This window comes from Caloenas nicobarica, chromosome 5 (assembly GCF_036013445.1).
Source record: "Caloenas nicobarica isolate bCalNic1 chromosome 5, bCalNic1.hap1, whole genome shotgun sequence".
In the NCBI taxonomy this organism is placed as follows: Eukaryota; Metazoa; Chordata; class Aves; order Columbiformes; family Columbidae; genus Caloenas; species Caloenas nicobarica.
Genome location: NC_088249.1, coordinates 3204497 through 3228368, shown reverse-complemented (window position 1 = coordinate 3228368; position 23872 = coordinate 3204497). Strand labels below are relative to the sequence as shown.

The 23872-nt window shown below is 39.7% G+C and overlaps 1 protein-coding gene across 1 annotated transcript; it reads right to left on the bottom strand.

Moving 5' to 3' along the window:
- Window positions 1–1311: 1311 nt before the first annotated feature.
- Window positions 1312–22975, bottom strand: DLGAP5 (DLG associated protein 5). The gene is made up of 19 exons (XM_065636523.1): window positions 22962–22975; window positions 19950–20200; window positions 18241–18437; window positions 17759–17851; window positions 16332–16416; window positions 14394–14489; window positions 13172–13242; window positions 11213–11505; window positions 10754–10866; window positions 10542–10671; window positions 10074–10159; window positions 9315–9475; window positions 7530–7622; window positions 6113–6332; window positions 4709–4958; window positions 4295–4352; window positions 2793–2961; window positions 2358–2407; window positions 1312–1434 (listed from the first exon to the last, which is right to left on the bottom strand). The coding sequence occupies exons 1-19, from the start codon at window positions 22973–22975 to the stop codon at window positions 1312–1314; spliced, it is 2553 nt and encodes an 850-aa protein (XP_065492595.1).
- Between the last annotated feature and the right edge of the window lie 897 nt (window positions 22976–23872).

Genomic DNA, 23872 nt, shown 5'->3' with positions numbered 1-23872 from the left:
TTGACCATTCTTCATTGCACAGTGTTGAAGACCAAGCGGTACAGGTGAGTCAGTAAGAGCTTCCTGTTTGAAACCACCCCTATAACTGGAGTTTAGTAATGAAGAAAGTAGATTCCAGCACCATAACACCAAGCCACATATTAGCTGCTTCTATTTATTTGAGTGTAATCAGTACACAGCTTTCAGGTTAAAACTCCCCCAGCCGTAGCGGCAGCATTTTCTGCTGAGGGATCCGAACTACCTTTGTTTGGTTTAAACTAAAAGCTGAAGAATGTGTGGATTACACAGAGGTTCCCATTAGAAAAAGCAGCCCAGTCAGTTATTTCTTAAAAATATAATGATGGAAGGTACTCTAATACTACTAGTCAAATATAAAATTTTATATATATATATATATATATATATATATATATATATATATATATAACTGGCATGCTCCTTATGCATATACATGTTACAGTCCAGATAAAAGAATGTACAAGGAACAGGATGCGAAAAGAGATGAAGGTTTAACGTGTCAAGCAGTCAGAGAAAGAGGTTAAGAGATTTTCACATGGAAAAGCAAAGAGAGAATAGAGTTTGGCTTGAGGGTACTTAAATTATTCAAGAGGTAACTGTGTCCTTAAAGGAATTTATAATCAATGCCTATTTAAATATATTGCCAGGAAAAGCTGTTATCTGACTTGGAAATCCTTGTTCTGAGATAGTTTCTACTATTATGGAGGAAGAGGGTTGTTAAACACCACAAAGGCTCCCACAGCAAAGAATGACACACATCAAACCTGTCACAGCTGCTGATTAGGCACAGAATTCTGGAGCCTAAAGGGTGTAACAGCGACTGAGTGTGGAATGGGGGAGGTAACAGGCTGAGACTCACCCCCAGAAGGTGCCCGCGCATCGGAAATCAGGCACAGCTGGTCTGGCAGGTATCTTGTAATAATCATAATTCATGAGGTCAGTAAGGTCAGGACAGAGAAAAGCTTAAAGATAACGAGTTTTGCAACTTGGAGTAGACAGGAAATACATGAAATTATACAAAAATTAAAAATATTGCGGGTTGTAATCAGAATACACAGTCATCGGATACAGGAGGTACAACCAGCAAACACCTCGTTACTAATATACAGCGGTACTTCCAGTGCGTAATGACGGCACAATAAAACGTCACAAAATATTTTAATAAATTCCACTACCAAAATACTACAGGTATTCAGTCACTCGGAACACAGTTCGAAGGTAACAGACTATGTTCCAGGTATCTTCTGTGGGTTTGTTAATGTAATTTACCAGTTTTGAAATCCAAATCGCTCTTCATTTTCCCCCAGAGGAAGGAAGGGGAGAAAATACAATAAGGTCAGTGAATGTTTCAGCTGCTGGAAACTTCTGGGCTTTGCTCCTGACTGGGGTGAAGGGAAGCTCAGCATCCAGCATGGGCTGTGGGAGAAATGAGAAACGTTTGAAGAATAGTTATTTGCTCTGCAAAACACCGCTGCATCAACACATGAAATAAGAACAAATTCCCCTTTCTGGATCAACACCAGACCAGCCATAATTTCAGAGGCAGCAGCTCAGGTGTGTTGGGTTCCTGCACACTTGAGAGGCCACTTAAGCATCGTGGGACAAAAACGGGCAGAAAATACTTTTGAAAAGGAAAAGGGAGAAGCAGGAGGTTCTCTCACTCAGTGCTGGGGACACATCACAGCTTTAGAATAAGCAAAGCACAGATCTGAAACCTGCAGCGAGTCAGTACATGTAAATATACAAAAATGTGCTTGCTTAGATATGAGACCGTTTCAAAGCAACAACCACCGTTCAAAATACATGGTCCATTTTTAGGGCACTCATTACTTACATCAATAATGCATATTTTAAAGAGGATTTTTCATGCAGCCTAAGAAATTTGACACCCAGTTTGAAAGTTTTCGCCCACCTGCTTTCCCTGTTGAATGTAACTTGCAGCTCTAGAAGTTAAAGCTATAAAAAAAAAAGGATGGGACAGATCTGGAAAATTCCAAGAAGAAAGTGGAAGGAAAAGACCAGGTAGTTCATTATGTTAGTAAATATTTACAAGGAAAGCCATGAGAAATATAATTTAACGGATCGATCTGTAAAGAATCAGACATTCTTCTGTTAAAAATGTCTCGATTCAAGCTACATTCATCATGTGCAATAAGGAATAACAGTGTGAGCCTGAGCAGGGCGACAGGAATCGTGGTTTGTATTTAGAGGAAGTTACACGAATTGGCTTGATAACATCTTCCAGAGTTTAATTTATTTTGTGCAGTAACTGATTCTGTAGGAAAGGTTAACAGTGCTGTAACATGCAGATTGCCAAATAAACCTGAAGGTCAACTTACCATATCAAAAGGATTTCTGTCAACGGGTGTCAAATCACCACATGAAACAGCTGAAAAATAAGAATATTTCGGGGTTTTTTTAATAAAAAAAAGGTTAGTCCCACACTGCCAAAGCCGAAAAAAAACCCCAGTAGTTTTCTGCATTTACTGAAAAAAACCCAAACTGTCTGCATTTCCATTTACTTCAAGCCTTTTATTATTAGCTTTCTCCTTCACATTATCACATAGAACTATATAGAAAAACCTGAGGGGCACCGTTAGCTCATGTGCAACCTGTGTGTCAGTCACACCAGCTGAAGGTTTCGCCAACAGAGATTGTAACCCAGCCGCAATGAGAGTCATTTCAAAGAGTAAATTCAGACTACCAAGCTTTTGAAAAAACCTAAGGCCCCAGCAATACCACAAAAACTACATAAGCAGCTTTAAGATCTGCACCTGGTGGATGTATTTTTGGTTCTCCAGACAGAGCAAAGTTTTTCCCTGTGCAGGTCTCCTTCTCTGGGCTGCACATGACGGTATCTTGTCCCTGTTCTTCTGCAGCAGCTAGTTCCATCTCCTCCATGCCATCTGTTACTTTTAATTCACTGCTAGAATTTTCCAGCACCTGAAAAAGAGGAATTTTAAGTGTTCCTTGCCCTCTGAGAGGCTCCGGTGTCTGCAGTGGCGAAGAGGAAAGCATCAGTGGAATCAGACAGACGTGAGGCAGCACCTAAGACACTGAGAAGCTTTCTTATTTTCTGTTTTGTCTGCAACAAAAGGAAGTTTGTGAGCTTTTGATGCAGAAAGCACAAAGGTGAAAAGGTAGCCAGGGATGGGTGTTTACAGAACCATGTCCCTGGTGTGGCAAACCAAGTCCACGCATCTAATCTGCAGTTTTTATGGACAATTCAGGGGAAACAGGGGTTTAACTCCAGACCCTGCACAAAGGCCAGGCAGGACACGGCGCGCAGCGTAACACTGTGATCCATTTCATACAAACTATTTCCCAGACAGCCTTGTAAGCCGGGTAAGCTCTTAAAGAGTAAAAAGGAAGTTCTTCCACGTGAAAGAAGATTTGAGTGCCAAAAACATCCTGAGAATATTTTCTAATGAGACTTTACCTCAAGAAAAACCAATCAGCAATACCAAAAGTTAAAGATTACCAGAGTTTTCCCCAGAGAGCGACACCATCAACAAGCAATTTCTCATTTGACAGGGAAAGGATGAAGCAAAAAGGCCTAAGAACTAGTAACCAAGATACACTTTTTAAAAAAAATCTCTCTATATATAGGTTGGGGAGGGAACAACTGCTGTAGTCATGCACAGATCCAAGCAGCAACAAATGAAATGAAGATACTCCAATTAAAGGTACTAAAGGATGATTAACTGCAAAGCACTGGCCTTTGCTGAGTAGCACAGTATCATCTGAACTATGGAAGCAACATTCCTGTCTTTTTAAAACATGGGCACGTCACCAAGTCCTCAGACATTTCAGGACATGGACTTCTCAACTCTGGTACTTGTAACACTGCACTTGCCACACCTTTAAACAATAAAACAGCCCATTGCTCTGCTACAGCAGCATAAGGGCCCCAGAAACATAAACACTCCTGTTGCCTTTAGTCCTGATTCCCAAATGCAAAAGCATTTAAAAAAATCCACACCAGAAAACAGGTAGCGGACATCAAGGAACATCGTTTGCCCAAGCGACAAGTGTCATCACACAGCAGCCAACAAAAGGCAGCTCACAAAGAGCTGGAGACAAGGTCCCCAAACCACCGCAGCCCCTGTTTGTGCCCATGCTGGGAAGGAAAAAGCACCAGCCTGAGAATTACACAAGATACCTTGACAAGGATTGGATCAGAAATCCAAGTGTCTGGGGCTAATAAAAAAAAAAAAAAATTTACTACTACTAATAAAAATATTTAAAGCACATATATGAACTATGCATGACTTGCCTTAGTTCCCTCCACTGTGCCAGCAACAGGACAGCGTTCTTCTGCAACTGCGGAAATGCTGAAAGAGAAACCAAGATGTTTTCATTCTTCTCAATCATCTTTAATCATCTTCAGTTATCTTTTGACTTGCCCAACTGATTTTACAATTTGTTCTGCAGCTAAGCTTGCTTATTTGGCACTGGGCAGCTATACCAAATTTTCTAAGCAAAAAGAAAAACTTCTACCCCAGCAGAAAAACTACATTTGGGCAAAGCTCTTAATAGTTGCTTGAGGGAAGGAAAAAACACAAGGATGCAACCTTTACCACTGCCAAATTGGAAGGTAACATTTAACAGGTATTAATATTAATTCTTTGAGTCATAAACATAAAATTATTTGTATAAAGTTAATGAAAAGCTTCCTTAACATGTCTACCTTTGTTCATGAAAACCACCGGAGAGTTTTTCCAGTGGGGGAGTTTTTCCGGTAGGAAATCGGTGCATTTGCAAATGTTGTGCTGGATGGAAGCCTTGGAGCACTGGTGTTGTCTGGTTTGCAGCTGTGCCCTCAGGGTCACGAGGAGCAGAAGGAACATTACAAAGCAAAGCTCTGCTGGATGATCTTGGAGTTGCCAGCTTTTCCAAAGTCTGCTGGGAAGATCTGCGAGGTGTCTTTGAAAGCAAGCCTGAAAAAACAAGTATTTAATGGTTCATTACTACAGCAGTTTCCACAAGATGAAATTAACTGTTTGTTTGGATTCTAGCTCAGAACACTATTGTTTTCAGCTTGCTGAATTGTTTTCTATAAATATTATATTGAAATCTTACGTATACTGCAAGAAGATATTGAAAAAAGGTGAGAATAGTAGGTCAATAATTTACGAAACTACCTTAACTCCAGGTAAGCAATTTAGTAATGACTATCCCCTCACAAAGAACCTGAAATAATGAGACTTGCTGTTCTTATTAAAAAGTCCATCTGGTGAAAGCTGTCATTAATTTTCATCTTTCACATTAAAGAATTTTAACAGACTTAAAAAGACAGATTCAGAATTGATTTTTATAACAGATTGTCTGCTACAGCTTGCTTAAATCCAGCGTTGCTTGAAGCTTTTCAGGTCTCCTCTGCTAACAAGAGGTGTACAAAACAAAGTACTAGTCTTGTCATGAAGAAAGAGATCTACACAAAAAAATAAACTGGGAAATTCAAAGACAACTTATAAACTAGAAATGGGAGAGAAACAGAATGGCTCCTAAAGATCCAAGAATTACTGAAAACACAGGCTTTATGCAGATTGCAATAGGAAAGATACTGAAAATAAAGTTATATTTCAAGCATCTGCTCAAAAAAATTCTTATTAAACGGTTTCTGTAGCAGACTGGAATTATGTTACAATCTTGTTGAACATGAATACAGTACAGGTATACTTTATTTGCAGCTTTGAAGACAGCACTGCAAGGGATTTAGTTAAAAAAGTCCCAATTCCCATCTTGCAAATAGGGGAGATCAGCCTGCATTGACTCTGATGAACAGGTTTGTCAGCCAAATGTTGGAACCCTGAGATTAAAACATCATTAAACACACACTGAAAAAGCATGAACCAGCCACTTTTACCTCTGTCTAAGCAGAGATTTCACGTTGCCATAATCACTCAAATCGGCACATTCATGCGGAACAGTTTGCTTTGGATCCCTGATGTAATTAACCACTAGTTGAAATATTGTGTGCAGTACTGGAGTCGGATCCAGTCTAAACGGCACCATTTCTCTCCCCATTGAGATCAGTTAAACTCTTTTCAGCACTTTCAGGTCACGGAAATCATGATGAAGCTTCACCCACCTGCAAACGTTTTCATGGGGCTTTCAATTCTGAAAAATCCCCCTTCAAAAACCACTTTTTCTACGTCTGGCAGCTTCTCCTGACGTGTACATTCAGCAGCTCCATCATGCTTCATTTTATCCCTCATTGCTGCTTTTATAGCAGCAAGCCTGTTTCGGGCAGCAGTTCTTCCAGCCGCTCCCAGCTTTGGTTTGGCCGCTCCATTTGGAATTGTCTTTTTCTGAAATTGTAAGGAAGTCTGGGTCACATCTGGAAGCTTCGGACAGAAGCAATTGCACATGAACATCTACAGAGCTGCTGCAGACAGCAACAGGCAAAAAACACGCTGGAGAAAAGGTCTCTTCATCTCCAGAATGTCCCAGACCACAATTCAGCTACTGAGGTTAGTTTGTGATGACAATACTAAGGATTTTTCGTATTGAGTCTGCAGTTCAGAAATACTCAGTACGACTTTCTTCCAACGACTCCAGTTAACATTTTTGAAAACAGGGACTCCTAGGGGCAGGGAGATAAAGTGTGATAACAGCAGGACAGACACCAGGCAGACAAAGAAACCTCTCCTGCCATTCGATTTTTCAAAGAGAGATTTATATCTTGTACCATCTGCAGGGTTCTGACATTCATGGTCAGCTCACACAGAACACATTCTCTCCACTTTCTTGTGCCTGGAATTTCTTGCCAGCCTTCCTTTCATTTTTACAATTAGTTGAGCAGTCTCAAGGAACTGGATGGAGTTTAGGCAATGTGAATAGGACTTGACATTGAGGTGTTAGAAGCAATGACATATGCCAAACCAAAGAGAGGATAAAATAGCCTGCATTCAAACTCATTTTGCAATAAGCAATAACTTATTTTGGCTACTGTCAGGGCCATTTGTGCTTACAGAATTAACAGTATAATTCTACCTACGGTACTGTATTCATGGGACACTGTTATAATTTAGCACTCAAGGCTCAAAACCGAGAGTCACTGCCAAATTCCTGCGTAGTTTCCTTTTCCGTTCCTTCAGTGCCAACACCAGTGGCCCAGATAAAGCGCCCTACATCTGAAGGGTAAATTTCTATTTTAAATTTAACAGACTTGTCTTACTAGCAGAGAGTCTAACAACTCCAAAAGATGCATTGTTAATTCTGAGTTCTAATCTACCTATAGCCAAAACAGACAACTAACGTTTTTACAAACAAGAACAAATACAAGTGCACTTTCGGGAGATGCAAGGGAGAAGGGTGCACCTTGAGAGGAATTTCACTGAATTTCTAAACATTAACATTTAAAGATGCCAGATGAGTAGGGCTTTAGAAGGAACATCCATTTAAGAAGAATATTCATTACTGCAATAACAGCTTACTAATTATTTTAGATGTCCATGACTGTTGCATCTTGATGCCTTAGGAGACACTTTAGGGGGTATTCATACCTTGACAATTGCTTTGCTTGGGACATCAAGTGGTTGCCACTCATTGTCTTGAAGCTTCTTCAGATTATCAAACTTTTTATTTACATCTTCTACCTATTAGAAATCCCCCAAAAGTCCAGGTTTAATTTTCTAAAATTATCAGATTTGCAACAGAACAGCGTTTCATAAAATCAGGTAACAAATTTAAGCAGTTATGCATTTAGGTATTTCAATATTAAGTATTAAACATTCTCATACAGTTGACTCATGAAGGTTACACTAAACATATACAAGCTCCAGATTACATGACAAGATCAGTCTCATTCCCATAGTTTAAAGGTTAGTAGAGGAAATATGGAATCATTCAGTAAGACCCAACATCTAAAATAAGGGAGCTGTTTTACGACCCGTTCTTGTGCTGAACTTAAGCGCTTTGACAATGGCCACATTTCAGGAATGCAAAAGAACCCATTGCATAACAGCCTTGATGCCAAACAAGCACGACTCTTCCATTATGTAGGAAACACGTCATGCGAAGTTGTTTGCTCTGTTAAACTGCTGGCCTGAACAGCTTCCTGATGCAGGTTGTGCTTGTTTGTGATAAACCAGCTCTGCAGCGTTACCTCCTCCCCGACTGATACTCAGGGCAACAGCCTGGTTCTCAGGCTTTGTAAGGGAGACACTTGCTACTAAGGCCATACAAGGCTTATTTATGTATGGTCACAAGTCCTTTACATCCTCCCTGAAACTCAGAGGACACAAAGAAAAAACAAATGCAAAAAAGGGCAGAGTTTGTAATTCTGTTACTCCAAGTCTGTCTAAGGGAAAAGGTGGGAATGCTCAGGCTGGACACAAAGAAGAAATTGTTGCCCCTGAGGGTGGTGAGAGCCTGGCCCAGGTTGGCCAGAGAGGTGGTGGATGAACCATCCCTGGAGACATCCCAGGCCAGGCTGGACGGGGCTCTGAGCAACCTGAGCTGGTGCAGATGTCCCTGCTCATGGCAGGGGGGGCACTGGGGGAGCTGGGAAGGGCCCTTCAACCCAAACTGTTCTCTGACTCTGTGAGAAACCTGAGCTGCTCCCACATACATTGTTATTATAGGTAAATGCTGTTTTTCAAGTTCCTGGTTCTATTAAGGTTCCCCTCAAGTATCTCTGAACAAGCTGATCAAACTCTTGGACTTTCTGGAAGGAATTCAAGACCTATGACTAGGACCTTAAAAATAAACCCACTTTTGCATTTTATTTAACTGGTTACAAGTTCCTTTGTTAAATGCTGATTTACAAATACTGTCGAGGGCTATTTTGAGCTTTTAGAATATTATCTTTCATGCTGAAAACAATTGAAGCACCAACAAATAAAGAGAGATGAAGGTTTTCTACCACCTGAGCTCATCCCTATATAAGGTTATTGTAATTTCTTCATTATTTTCCTACTGAAGCATGGAACCCCTGCTTTTCAGATGAGCTCCAGGAATTTTCCAGAAGCTCCCAGCTTTTGGTTCAGGTAGACACTGTGACTTTATCCTCACTCCAAACCAGAATAAGACTTGGCTATATGCCTCCATTCCAGAGAAAAACGACATAAACAGGCCACAAGAAGGCACAACAGATGAACTGGTCCACAAGTTACAAATTGTAGTATACCAACTATTCACCAGAGAGTGTTAAACAACAACTTGCATTTTTTAAACACACAAAAAAAATCAGAATTTGCATATTCGGACAACCAAAAAACCAGTTTCAATCCACTGTTAGTAAATAACCCGATCAACTTTGTTCTAGTAGGTAGCATGCAGGTACATACCTGAAAGCTAACCATGTCCCAAAATCCATCTAAGTCTGTACACGTCGTTTCTTTTTCACCTCGTTTAAATTCACAGTTATCTACCAGTCCTTCAAACTGTTTAAACCTTTCTGCTATGAGCAGTCTCGTCTGACCAATTGTGGTGCGAATAAGATCTTTAGCTGATAGGAACAAGAAAACAAAGTACATCTTAGAATAATCCATCATTTGACAATTGATTTAGATAAGTATTTGAAGACTCTGGAATTAGTTTATTGACTAAACTATATGAATCTATTTGCAGACCTGCAATACAATTCAGATGGAGCGTGCCTATCCATCAAACTGCTCTAAACTTGCTGCTTTCAAAAAAAAGATTGTTTAAGTCTCTAAGTCTTTAAGATAAGCATTGATGAGTCATCTGCGTTTTCCCAGATAAGGACACTTATTCTACTTTAAAACCAAATTTAAAAAAAAAAAATCAGCTTGGTCAAAGTTCATACATTTAAATACACTTAAAACTGACAACAGAAGAACTATTTCAATATGCGCTTTGTTCACTTTAGTGCCGAGCACGATCACGTCAAGTACTACCCATATGTTTTAGTATTAGGAGATAAAGCACGCCTTTTTGTTTCAAAGCAGACACAGCTCCAAACTTTATCTAATACAACTCCTACTAAGTGCTGTTTTGCAAATATATTCAGCTACACGTACTTCCCTCTGTCCCCTTCAGTTACCATAACGCTCCTTTTAGTGCCTATCACAGTTCAGTCTTACCATCCTCTGGAACGTCCAGCTCAAGTTTTTCATCCCACTGGAGGCACTGAGACATCAGCCTCTCTGTCTCAGACTGAAGAATGTTTCTAAAAATAAAGGGAAAGCAAAAAAAAATAAGTCTCTGGAGAATTTTCTAACTGCTGTCACTACTTGTGGCTGTTAATGATTACTCTCCTACACTGTCTTTGAGCAGAAGCCATTAGACTCTTTAGTTTGCTGACTGACTGAGGTGCAATTACTTTTCTACTGCTTTCAAGCTCATGTTCCTTAGGACAAAGTGCTAAGTCTGTAGAATTTTGGACTCTTTACTTGCACTAACAATACAAAAGGGAAAACAGGACTGTGTGCCTACTCAGGTCACTGCTGACAGCCACCCGCCACCATAAGTTAATCTTTACAAGATGTCTCGTGACTCATATTAAGAGGCTCTGAATCGACAGCAAGGAAGCGAAACAAATGAACACAAACCTGAAATACGGCACGTCGTGCTCTTGCTTTCTTATATCATCCGACTTTGTTTCCGGCGTTGTTATATCTGTACAGACAGGGCTTGTTTCATTCGTTCTCTCATTGTAAGTTTTCTCATCTGATTCACTTGCTGAAAAATACAAAAGGCATTTCTTCAGAATCTGGTGAAAACGAAAAATGTTGGAACAATAAACCAAATGTGAAATTCCTACCTGTGTCTCCTTTCAAACTTGTAGTGTTTTGCTCTTCTTGAATGCCTTTACCAGCAGGTGAAACTTGACTTTTTAGATTAGGCTCTTGTGCCATGGATTTTTCAGTTATATTACTGGAAACAAACAAATACATTCAACATGAAGACACACTGAGAAACTGACATCAAATATGGTCAGACACACAAAACTGCCCCATTTGGTAGGCTGTCTTACATTCAACACTAGAGAATGCAATTCCTATTAAAATTAATAAATTTGTGTATATATATGGCACAAAGTCTCTGATATCTGGAACTGCTTTACTTTAAAGCATAGACAGGATTATAGATTATATATAATTCTTTGCTGTTTTATTTAGTCCAGATTTGATTAAGCAACAATAACAACCATGATGATCAGGTGTTTCAACAATACAACAGTTTCACTTGCATTTTAGGCCATAAGAAGAAAGAATCTTACATTGGAGATTTTGAAAAATCCCAAAAGGCATTAGGTGTCAAAAATGCATTTGCTCTAGAAGGAGTCATGGGCGTAACTTTGTAAGTCGCTAATCCACTTAACGGTTGAAACACAAAGTTTTGAGGGGCAAAGGAGCGTGTTCTGGGTCTCCCTGGAGCAGAATTGTTGTTTTCCACTGAGGTTTGCTCCTGTTGAAGTTCTACTGATGCTGAATGTTTAGAGTCAGCTGCAGAACCTTTCATCGCTGGATCCAGTTGAGTATTTTTATTCACTTCACCTTTAGAAGGAACTACCTACAACAGCACAAATAAAGAAACCAAACGCTACATTATCAAATCAACCAAGTGTTTACTGTAGACATGGGCTAAATTATAACATCACTGTCTAAAAGTCAGCAGGGAATGAACAGTTTTCTGGTAAGTCACTTTGTTAATTTTGCATAAGTGTACAGAAGTCATGGTTTACCAGTAAGCCCAACTGGTTTTGACACCTGCAAATCATTCTAGCAACATGGGTAGCACTTCACTACAAGGAATGCAACAATCCACTGAAGGGGCTAAATTTGAGGAACACCTCACCTACCAAAAGAGTAATTAAAATTAGCAAATGCTTGCTCCCACTGCTAGAAAAAAATGCTTTAAGGTGATAAGATCCTCGAGAGCAGAGTTCCTGGCTCCAAATCCATGTAGGCCTATTGAATAATCAGAGTTTATACACATACTTTAATCCAAAGACCGAAGAACAAGCTAAAATAACCTGATAGCTGAGGAATGCAGCCCAAGACAAGGAGAATACAAAAGCAGTTAGGATCACAGAACGTTGTTCAAAGGCAAGAAAAAGTTACTCAACATGTTGAGTCCACATTCCTATGAGATGAGTGACTAGATACACATTCTGTACTACTTTGGGATACCTATACTGAGATATTGTTAGCACAAACCAGCCCAAAGAGCTTACGATGTTTTTCCAGAAAATATGCATCTTCAAGTTTCATTGTACTTTAGATACCCCTGCTTGGAATATGTGTTAAAAGTTGAATTCAAGGCTGACTTCTTGTAACATGATGACTGAGGTTACAGCAAGAGTTTACCCAGGGGCAGCAGAAAGCGGTTCCTGGAACTTATTTGAGTGAAGACGTAAGAGCCGCTTACATCTGCGGGCGTTTGTGTGTGATCGCACCCGTTTCAGGACAGCACTAGAGCACAACTGTGGTTATGGAAACAGGAGCAGGCTTGGGAGATGTGAGGGAGATGCGAGGTGAGAGGGAATGGTGTGGTGCAACGAAAAGAAAAAAAAAAATATCATCGATGGTTTTCGCACAGGACTGTCAGCACATGAACTCATAGGCAAATTGTTTAGGAACCTGAGTTAGAAGGCTATGATAAGCTCACATGCTGTTGTCTCTCTGTAGAGGGAGAAAAGTTTCCTTATAGCAGTGGCACTGAGAACCACAACGACTGCCTTTAATGATGATGTGTCTACTTGGCAGAGAATAACATTTCCAGCTTTACTTGTTCAAAAACTAAAAATGCATTTATTTCTTAGCTTCTAGAGTCTCATATCATTACCTTAGCAGGAAAATGATGCATTCAGATCGTGTTTCAAAAAGGAATGAACTGCACAAAGTTCACAAATGCTAGATACAACTAGCAAAGCAGTCCCTTTTTTCAAAAAACTAAACATCAGATATAAAATGTTACATAAGAACTTCTTGTCTAATTTAAATCATTATCCAGATCTTGATTAGTAACAAAGTCATTCATATAAGCAAACTACATTTGATCTTAATTTTAAAAATATGGCAATATGAATGCTTAGAGCTTCTTCCCAAAAATCTAGCTTATTAGTGAATTTATTACTTCCATACTTGAACACAAGTATATTTGAGCTACTGTTACACTGTTATTGGCTCTTCAATCAGTTTTACTGCTTTGCCATTTCAAATATTAAATGACCTACCTCCGTGACATCAGGTTTGACTGCTTTCTTCTGCTTTCCCCCATTTGCCATCTTTCTCTGTGACTGGTTACCTAGAAGGAAAGAAACTCCCAAAGGTCATAAAGGCATCTAATTAAGACAGTCTTTCACCAAAAGATTACCATAAAAGTCTGGTGGTTAGAGACAAGGAGAGACTGTTTTGTTTCTTGAGTGGGAGGTGGCAAGAGGGCAGACACCTAATTGCAAAAGTCTATTCAAAAGAAAACCTGGCCTAGGATTTAACAGCCTAGTAAGAGATGTATCACCAACAAGGCAAAACAAATTCACTAAGTCATTAGTCTTTAGACATTGTCATATACTAAAAATAAAAGTCATCTTATTTCCTTAAAGTCTGAAGAGCTACTGTCAAGTCAATTTGAGTTCAGATTTTTAATTTCCATATAGCATAGGGTTTCTGTTGGTGAATTGAACCTGATACTATCAAAGCTGAGCTTTCAGTCTAGGAGTTAACTTCTACCATATATATTACAAAGGATGCTGCAAAACATTCTGGAGAATTTCCTGAGAATAAGCACTAAAAATTTTCCCTTCAGTAACCATTAAGCTCCCCTAGTCTAGTAAACAGACAAACATGAACAAAGGGAAATTCCTGACCTGAAAATTGTAGGCTCTTATCTCTTCCCGAGTTTTCTGTTCCTGATCAGGGACTTAATAATCATGTGTTCTTGAACAGTGAAACACCAAACTGGCAAATCTCTACCAATTCTGGATCTGTGCTTTCAGTTTATAATTACCATATGGGTATTGATGCTCCACACTGATGGATTTTTAAGGGAAACTGTCCAGCGTTGGTTTCAACACCCTGATTTCAATATTGCAATAGAGTTCCGGATAAGAGTCTAAGTGATAGAGTATTTAGTCCTTTTCTCACGTGACAATTTGGCATGACTCACATACAGTCCATCTACTCAAAGGAGTAGCTACACAGCACAATGTAGCGTGCAAAGATAGCTCAGGAAAAGCTGATACTTTATCTCCACAGCACAACAGAGTGCCTGAGATATGAGCAAGATCCTAAAGACAGAGCTGTCTTAGTATATAATTTGACAATGAGTCTAACAGCAGCATATAAACGTACATATGCTGTTTCCAGTGCTCGCTTATCCAGTAGTAGAAGGTATCTTTACAGCACACTATTCCAAATACTTAGGTATCAGGCCTGAGCTCCACAAGCAGGGCTTACCAGCAGTAGCAGCTGTTTTCATCATCTGCCTAGCTGCAGAGGCGGCTGCTCTGGTGATCCGGACGTTGGAGGTTGGCTGGATGGCAGGCTGTAACACTGTGAGGAATGGCAATTAATAAGAAGCTGCATTTAAGTAATGTAGTTGAGGGTTAACATTTTGTAGAAATCGAAAAAGCGCACTAGGAATTATTAGTTGCATTAGTTTGCCAGAATCAACAGGGGTTTTTCGTAAGTTCAGGGCAAGCAGTGCTAAACACGGACAGCACAGCTCGGCCTCGGCATCAAGGCGACACTCTGCAGGATCTTGACTGAAGAAGGTTTTGTTGTACAGTCCAGGTCCTAATAACATCAGGGTACCAGTGTGCTAGATGCCCTGGTCATTCTATGAAAGCATTCCAAGATCTGAATTTAATGTAATCTAACAAAGTATTCCTAAAATTAAGATTAATCTGACTCAAGTCTTTGCACTGTATTATCCATCTTAATTTTCATCTCTGTATTTTAGTACCGTTTTTCATTTCCTTCAAAAAAATGGCAACATTCTCCTGCACAGAGAAATTTAATAGGAGCTCTTTATTTCATACCCTCCCTTTCTATATCTGCCTGAAATCTAGTATCACCACTTAGTTACTGTTAACGCCATTTGTGGTTTTAATGTCATTCTAGCTTCCACAGAATTGCGGCTTGACATGTTGGGAAAAAAAAAGATGAGATAAATAACATTTGATTTATCCAAACATTCACTTCCCTCACATTTTTATACCAGTGTTTAAATACATTCAGCAAAATGCATTATCAATGACAATTAAAAAAAAAGTTTTAATTGTGATATCAAGCACTGACAGCGGATCTTTTCAGTATCCATTGAAAGCATGACAAATTTATTTAAATAAAGGTCTGCTGCTTGCTGATTTAATTAAGTTAGCGATGTGAGAGTCATTTCACTCTGAATTACTGAGTATCTTGCATTAGCATCAGTATTCCACATGACTTAGCCTTATCTACTTAAGGCATGTGCATCACTGTGCTACCAGGAAGAATTTCTAATCAGAGGTATTCTACTCCCTTAAACAAAGGTGGCATGAGTTGGTTTGTTTTGTTTTCTCCAGAAACGTGTGTAATTGTCACACAGAAAACCCAATAACCGGAGATACAGAAGGGACTATTGTAAAATATGAAAACACAGGATTGTGCTTGTCATTAAAAGAAGACTACCAGACACTTACTCAGTTGCATTGGTGTGCATCGGAAGATCAGGGTCCTATCTCCAATATTATATATCTATGTGAATGTGCTTTGCCAGAAGGTTTTCCTTTTCCAAACCTTCTTCAGTGTTAAGTTACACAAGCAGTTTTGTTTGGCGACCACAGACAGCAGCATATCTGCTGATGGACAGAAAGACTTCACTGAAAATATTTAGAGTTGATTCAATCAGCTCTTTTCCAGGTTACCCACAATACCAAGGAAAATTCATATTTTCCTTATATCAGCTATTCTTCATCTTTCCAGGTGAAGTCACTTGCTCTTCTGTAATAGCAGCAGCTACTACACTTGATATTCTTTGAGATGAACGGGAAGCTCTGTGCAGCTCCGAATGCTGAAGCAGCAGTCATGCAATTCTGCCTACTGACCTTTTTCTTTTCCCTCTCCTAGGGGGAATAATCAGCAGCCAGGAGGGCATTAAATATCTTGCATTCCATTTACCCAGCCTATAGAAGTGACAAGACGCAATACCTACAGCCACATGCTTGATATTCTTCCAACTACTCCCCTCGTTGTGGTAGAAACGGTTGTCATAAAATCTGCTTGTTTCCTACACCCAAAAACATACTAGAGATCTCTCCCAAAGATGTTCCTTGTCCTCCCTCCTCAACTATTGAGTCAGAAAAATAAAACAGTCATGCCCTTTCAGATTGAGATGTAGGGATCATTCCATACCTTTCTCTTTTTCCGCCACTTTGTCTGTATTCATCTGTTTACGTCCTGCTTGTGTAGGGCGCACACCATCCCTGTTGGCACAGACCTACAAGAGAAAAATTGGGTTTTGTCAGAGGTGAAGTAGCTTGATTTCTTTCACTTATCTTAAGTTCAGTAAAACAAATGGTCAAGTAATTTGGCACAAAAGTCTTTAAAAAGTAAAGAGAAATTAAGAATAACTAAAATAGCTCATTTTAGGCATGCATTGACGTGCACTATTCGAAACTAGGAATTTGCCAGAAAAAGAATGAAGAAAAATATTTAAGAAAGTTTCAGTTTACTAGGAAACTAGATGTCAATTACTACTACATCTTAGTACATATTAGGTGCTTTAAAAAACAGTTTTCAGCAAAAAAAAAAAAATATTAACTCAGTCATCCCTTTGTAAAGTTATAACTGGAAACCCTTCAAATACATTGAAGTTTTGTAAGGCAAGATTGATAGATCCAAATTATAGTGTCTTCCACAGATTCCTGCTGGTGAAATTCCTCAAACCCCCCTAATTTTTTATACAAGTAAAAGCAGAAGGGACTGCCAAGACCCACAGTAAAAATATGCCAACATTGAAGTGGTTTTGACTTTGAAAGCTGTTCTGAGCAGTAAGGATTAATCATGGGTGATACCTACAGTAATTGCATCTCAACAAATTACATCTCCATTTATATGGCTTTAAGGAAAAATTAGATAGAAATTCGTACAAATGCTACATACCAATTTTGACTTTTAGCTAATAGTTTTACCCATTTAGAGTACTGAGTACTGTAGTAAAGATGCAAATTTAAAAAAAAAAAACACACACCTCACTCTTGTTGCTAAAATTCCCCAAGAAAATAAAACAGCTCAATGTCCGACACATTGAAAATACTAAATTCAGCAATGGTGCACTTGCACACATTAATGTGAGGTGAAACATTTTACAGTTTTTTAAAACATAAATGCCATTGAAACTTTATGAAATTAAGATGCAGAATTAGCAAAATAAATAGTATCTCCACAGTTATGTGCACCAGATCTGTCACTGTACAGACTCCAAGAAGTCAAACTAACGTCACAGTCAGGCTGACTCAATCCCTCAACTTCAAAAGGTAGATAAACAGGGTGGCATTCAATTTACTATGCAAGAATATTATTAAGTTCAACTTTAAAAACAAATTTTTTTCCTACTGTAGCAAGTTTTTAAGGATGCTGTCAATTTGCTGGGTTGCCTACAACTTCCTGATGATCACATGTGATCTAGGAGAAAAATGAACTGACTTTTTATAATCTGCATCATGAAAGACTTGCAGCAATTAAGAGATTCTTTCATCTAAATTTATTTGCTTAAGTTTATTAAACCCTGCCCCCCCCAAACTTGCAAAAAAAACCCCAAACACCCTACAACAACAAACCATAGAGTGCTTAGATGCAGTTGGTATCACAGTTTTTTCTTCTTGGTTCTTGGCCTTTGATCGAGTAATCCTCCCAGAGGAAGCAGGAGCTGCCTGAAAACAACCCCAAGGAAGCAAGAGTGAACATGTTACCAGTTCTCAAATAACTTGGCTGTTTCATTTGTGAGTGAACCATTCCAGTTTTTAAACTGAGAACCATCATAAATACAAAAAAAACCCACCCCAAAACTCTTGTACTACTTCCTGTTTTTTTAAAAAAAAGCCAAATTAGTCCCTGATTGTTCCTTATTATTAAAAAAAAATATATGTATCAAGTATTTACAAAATAATCTGGCTATTTTGCATAACATATGCATAAGTTTTATACAAATAGAAATTTTCCTATAATGTACATCTAATATAGTGATGTAGTATAATTTAATAGAGTATAATTAAAATAGTAATATTAAATATCTAAATTAAGTATATATTATTATTATTACCTTCTCTCTTGGCTTCACTGTCACAGGATCTGCAGTTACATGTGAAAGAAATCCAGGTGCAGTTGGTCTATATAACCCAACTTTAAACACACCCTTTTTTGCTTTCTCTCTTTGCTCTATCAGTTTTCGAAGTTCCTTTTCTTCTTTATAGCGCTGGAGCATTTCCCTCCGGTCAGTAATCCTCTTGGTGGCTGCATCTGTAGGTTGTTCTGAAGCAAAGATAAAATATAGACATGTTATAAAAATCTTGAAAAGATTTTTCAGCCAACAATGAGGAAAGTCAGAAAATTTCAAAAAACTTTTCCAAAATGAAGAGGAACGCACTAAATCAAAGAGCAGAAGTCTGCAGTCTGTGCCGGCAAGTTTCAATTAAAGTCTTGCAATGCAAATACATAAGCTTGCTAAAAGCTTACATTCTCTTAATTGCTTTAACCATCCTCACTAAAAGAGCATTTACTTGTAAATTTCAGCTTGCAAATACATCTCCCCAAATCTGCACCTGAGGGATACTGTGAATTCATATCCATTTCATAGCATAAATGCTGATCCTGCAAGGTTATTAGCATTAATGTTAACACTTTAATTACTGATTTAGTTTATTTGTGTTGGTTTCTTTATTTAAACATTTGTAATGTCATTGAAAGCTGAAGTTTAGGCCAGCTTTAGATACCCAAGTCTGCCTCGAGCTGAGAATAGATGAGGCAGAGGTTATATGAAAGAACGAAACCTTAAGATTATGTCAAACTTGAATTACATGCCTATCTTAAAAATGAATATCTACTTAAAATGTATTGAAGATAATCACAAGATATATATACATTTCTTAAATTTCATATTTGTCATGATTACATAGGGATTGCACTCCTTCCTCCAATAACTTTCTTCTATCAAAATACTGAAATAGTTCTAAGGAAATCTGTTAATATTTGTAAAGATTAACTGAATTCCTCGGACCAGGGGTGTCAAACCCATTTTCACTGGGGCCCACACCAGCCTTACAGTTGCCTTCAAAGGGTTGAATGCAATTTTGGGTCTGTATAAATGTAACTACTCCTACATTTATCCAGTCCTAAAGTTACATTCGGCCCTTTGAAGGCAACCATGAGGCTGATGTGACCCTCGGTGAAAATGAGTTTGAAAGCCCTGCCTTAGACCATAAGCATCCAGGAGAGCCAGGGAGGTAGAATTCAGTATTTGCAGGCCCTGTTTGCTGAGAGGAAAGGTAAGTAATCGAAAACTAGCAATTTTAAAAATAAAATTAGACTATGCATTTACCCATTTATAATTATATATACCAAATTATTATATACAATTACCTATTTCTAAGGATACTTTAAGCACATGACTGACACCAGTTATAAGTTAGATGAGATTTTATATTAGGGTTTTCGTTTCTTGAACAACCAAATTAAGAGACTTCCCATTAAATATTAATAACGAATTGCATTCTTCCTTTAGCTGCTGCACAGAAATCAGAGCAAAGCTTTATTCATACCACTGAAGCAAAGAGGAAGATAAAGTTGTATTAAGGCTTTATTTTCTTGATTTTTTTAACAGTTAGAAGAACTGTAGTCATTGATTTTTAAATCTTAAATTTTTTTTTGAAATTAAAACATTGACCACATTAGGTTCCCGTGATAATATTATTAAATCTACTTAGAAAACATCTTTAATAATAAAAAAAAGCTTTAGAACAAGTCTTTTCTTACTCTGTTTTACACTGCTGTTCTCTTGAGAGCACTTTTCACTTGTCTTGTTTGGTTGAGAATTTCCCCTCTCATTTGGGAGCTGAACATTGACATCTGCCAATCCAAACTGTCTGCCCTTTTCAAACAACTTGTGTCTGTTCTCCTTTTGAAGCATCGATTTCCTGCGTGCAACTTTTGCTCTGAGGGTTTCTGTACTCAAATCCTTCTTGTATCGACTGGCAAACTGGGAGGCTGCAGCCATCTTGATTATCCTAGACAAAAATCACAGCGATTAAGGCAAAACCTGTCTTTTTTTTTTCCTTTTCATTTATGCACATCATGAACAAATTCCTAGGTTCTTTGTTTCTATGTGTACCAGAGAAAATACAAATGACAATTTCAGTAATGACTCTTCATTATTCTTCTTTATTTTACACAGTCAAGGGGATAGTTTGTTTGCTAAGTGGTCAAAAAGCCTTACACAGAATTAGCAGGGGACGCTGTGCTGCTGCCAGGGATTGTCCTGTTGCTTCTGTTTTCAGCACAGATGGTTTTCATGTTAAGGAGACAAGCAAGTAAATGACAAGGTTGTAGGACAATACTTGGAAGCAACGTTGCCACCGAGCGTTTAGATTATACCCTATCTGATGGCGAGGCATTTTTGTCCTGCATCGGAGGGCTCGGCACCATTTCCCAGCCGAGTTTCCAGGATGCAACCGCAGTACAATAGCGTTTATTTCGAGCAGGATTTCTCCCTGATTTTTTAACCTGAAGAAGACTCGATGCAAACGTCAGTTGGTCTGTACACGCTGTGCTAACAGGGATGTCAAAAGCTGCATCCCCTGCACCCCACCAAAGCCTGTCTTGTGCAGGGTTTTAATTCTTTCTTCCTGAAAGGAGGTCAAGACCAGTTCTTGCGATTGGTCTTACTCTGACTGCCACCTAAACCATGGTCTTCTAGAAATCTCCTTTTCTATCACTTATAGAAAACAGCTTTACAATAAGGAGAGTGATAGAGCCAAACTAAACAGGCAACAATAACTCATTGACCAGTAAACTGGTCATTTACTGGAATTCTTACTTTCAAGACGGCAGCTTTGATCAAGCTAAATGAACCATCAGTGAACCAGACTGAAAAGATCAGCCTTGACTGTGAGGGTACAGGATTTCGTAAAGTCGATCCCCCCTCCTCCATTTGCCATCAGTATCTCAAACCAAAACCAACACCAGCAGCCTAACTGAAAAACCCAAATGTCAGAAGGAAAAATAAAGAATACAAAATAAACAGAAAGAATAAAGGAATAAATAACAACGTGCTCTTAAGTGTATATACTTATAAATGAAGTGAGCAATGAGAGAATTTGAGCTATTCTAAGAAGGAACACCGACAAAGCCTATTCAGATACCACCACTGCTGCAGGAGAGCAAAATGGTCCATGGAAACATAGAGAAGCAAATGGGAATAAAAAACTAAACTCATCTTAAAGCACTCAAATCAGACTGTATTTATTCCACATAATCCTGGAAGAGCTGGTGCAAGTCAATGCCACCTGATTTGTGAATATCTTACATTTCATCCTGCATCTTACATTCTAACTTTCAGAAACTGATTAAGGATGCCAGTTAATTAAGGATGATTGCAAATGATCAGACTAACCCTGTTGTTCATAGGTCATACCTGCCTTGCTCGATATGTCAGTGATTAAGGAAGCTTAGTTCATAAGCATCTCCAATAATCATCTTTGGACTGGTCTTGTTAGGAATTCCCGCAGAAAACCATGAAGAATACATTTAATGGTAATATATCCCTACAACCTACCTAGCAGGCATTTCAAGCTCAGTGGATGAAAATAATTTCTAAAAGCAGCAGCTGGCATCAAGTCTCTACACTCTTCCTCTTGCAGGACAAATTCCCTGTGTCTGGGACTCCTTCAACATGATTTTTAAGCTGCATTTGCCTTAAACATTGATAAATACTTAACACATTTGAAGAATTTTTATGTTCTACGTTCTACCTTGAACAATATTATCCTAGCTATTGTAGTATAAGTCTATTTAAGGCCTTTTCCCACAAATAAGCCTCAATAGCAAGTGATCTACCTTGCAATAAGTAACCCTGCAGCAGAATTCATCTGAAACTTGAATAAGGCAAATATAATATAAGCAGAGACACAGAGAGAACTTCCCACAAAAGTGTTATCAACTCACATCCTGGGCCTGCAAAAGCAATACAATTGAATACTCATTATCTCTTTGAGCTCGTTAAAAAAATGTATGGCATGCTCAATGTCCTAAGCATCTCTTTAGGACAAAAATACCTGTCTCCTTTTCTTTCCAGGTTATGGTTCCTGAGTAGTACCTTGCCCAAACAGGAGTCTAGAAGATCAACTGGAATTTAAGTTGATATGAATTCAAGTAAAATCTAGTAGCAGGAAAGTGACAAAGGGCTTAAATATAAGGCGTGGGACTGGGGAGTATATACTACTAAAATTAAAGTTGAAAAATTATAGTAGTGGTTTTTAAATTTTTTAAAAATGAGGGAAAATAACCACTTTTGAACAGCAATGCCACAAGAACCAAAGGAATAATACAGACATGAAAAATATTGAGGTGCACATTTTGCATTTTCAGCCTGAATAGCGACAAAGCAGAGCAGGAACTGCAAACACCGCTATTTTTAAAGCAGGAACGCGGCGAGTTTAGGGACTGAATAAGGTCCAGACTCAAGGGTTTCGAGACGAGGCCCCGGGGGTGACGACAAGCGGGACACCTCCCTCCCGGCCCCCTGCTCTGCGGGGCCGCCACAGCTCCGGCCCCTCAGCCCCTTCACCGCCGTGTTTCCAGGCCGGCTCCGAGAGGAGGCACCGCGGCCAGGCCCCCATGACAAGATCCCTGCCCCAGGGCCCGTTGCGGGGCCCGTTCCCGCTCCCGCCAGCCGCCAACAAGCCCCGAGCGCCGCCAGCCCCGCCATACCTGTACCAGCCTCCCCGACCCCCTCAGCGCTGCCCGCCGCGCCTCACTTTCAAATCTCACCTGCCAACGCTCATTGGTCAGTCCCCACCTGCCCGCAAGCTCTCATTGGCCCGCTCACGGCCGACGGTTGATGGGCAGAGCCGAAATCCCTAAGCCGGCTGTTTATTGGTTGCCCGTGATAGCCACGCTTGATACTCATTGGCTGCACTGAGAATTTCCCCTCCCGTACTTGCGGCTCATTGGCTAGCGGAATGAGGGAGGCAAGGCCTGTGGGCCGTGCGGGGCCTGGCGTCCCGCCCGCCGCGGGGGCGCCGCGCCAAGATGGCGGAGGCGGTTACCGGTGCCTGAGGGGGGTGACTCAGGCCGCGATGTGGGGTGCGGGTCCCTCTCGCCCCACAGGGACTTGGGGACAGGGTGAGGGGCCTCGTACCGCGCTCCCAGCGCCCAGGCAGGCGTATGTCCGCACCTCAGTGGCCTCCCCGTGCCGCCTCCTGAGGAACCGGAGCCGGGTTTCCACAGGTTGTGCCGAGGTTTGCTGCCCCTTCATTCCCTCCTATGTTTGCATCCTCCGGTTTGCTGCGGTGGGTTGTACTGATTGTGATTCTCATCCGCCAGACAGTTTGCGTTTGTTTATAAGAGTCTGCGAAATTAAAATGCGAAAATGTTTAGAAAGCGGCCACTTGGTGGCACTGCAAAAATGTAGACGGCGTTTGAGAAAAGTGTCGCCAACCAGGAAACTGCTGAGCAGCGGGCACGCTGTGGACGAGACACCTGGCAAACGGCCTAAAAATGCAGGACCCCCATATGGCAGGACACTAAAACGTCAGTAAATTTTTATATAAGTGTGATTACGGTGGAGGCAGACAGCAATAAGTGGGTTGAAGGCCATTTGCTCAGAGCGCAGAGCTGTTCCCCATGGTTGTGATCAGTCTTGTATTGTGAGGAGCAGTTGAGAGACCTGGGGGGTTCAG

Excerpts from the sequence above, each read along its gene's own strand:
- DLGAP5 (XM_065636523.1), bottom strand. Across the intron at positions 14,490-16,331 it reads AGTGGCGGAAAAAGAGAAAG|TGTTACAGCCTGCCATCCAG; the intron begins GTATGGAATGAT and ends CATTCCTCACAG. Across the intron at positions 4,959-6,112 it reads CCCCATGAAAACGTTTGCAG|GCTTGCTTTCAAAGACACCT; the intron begins GTGGGTGAAGCT and ends TTGTTTTTTCAG.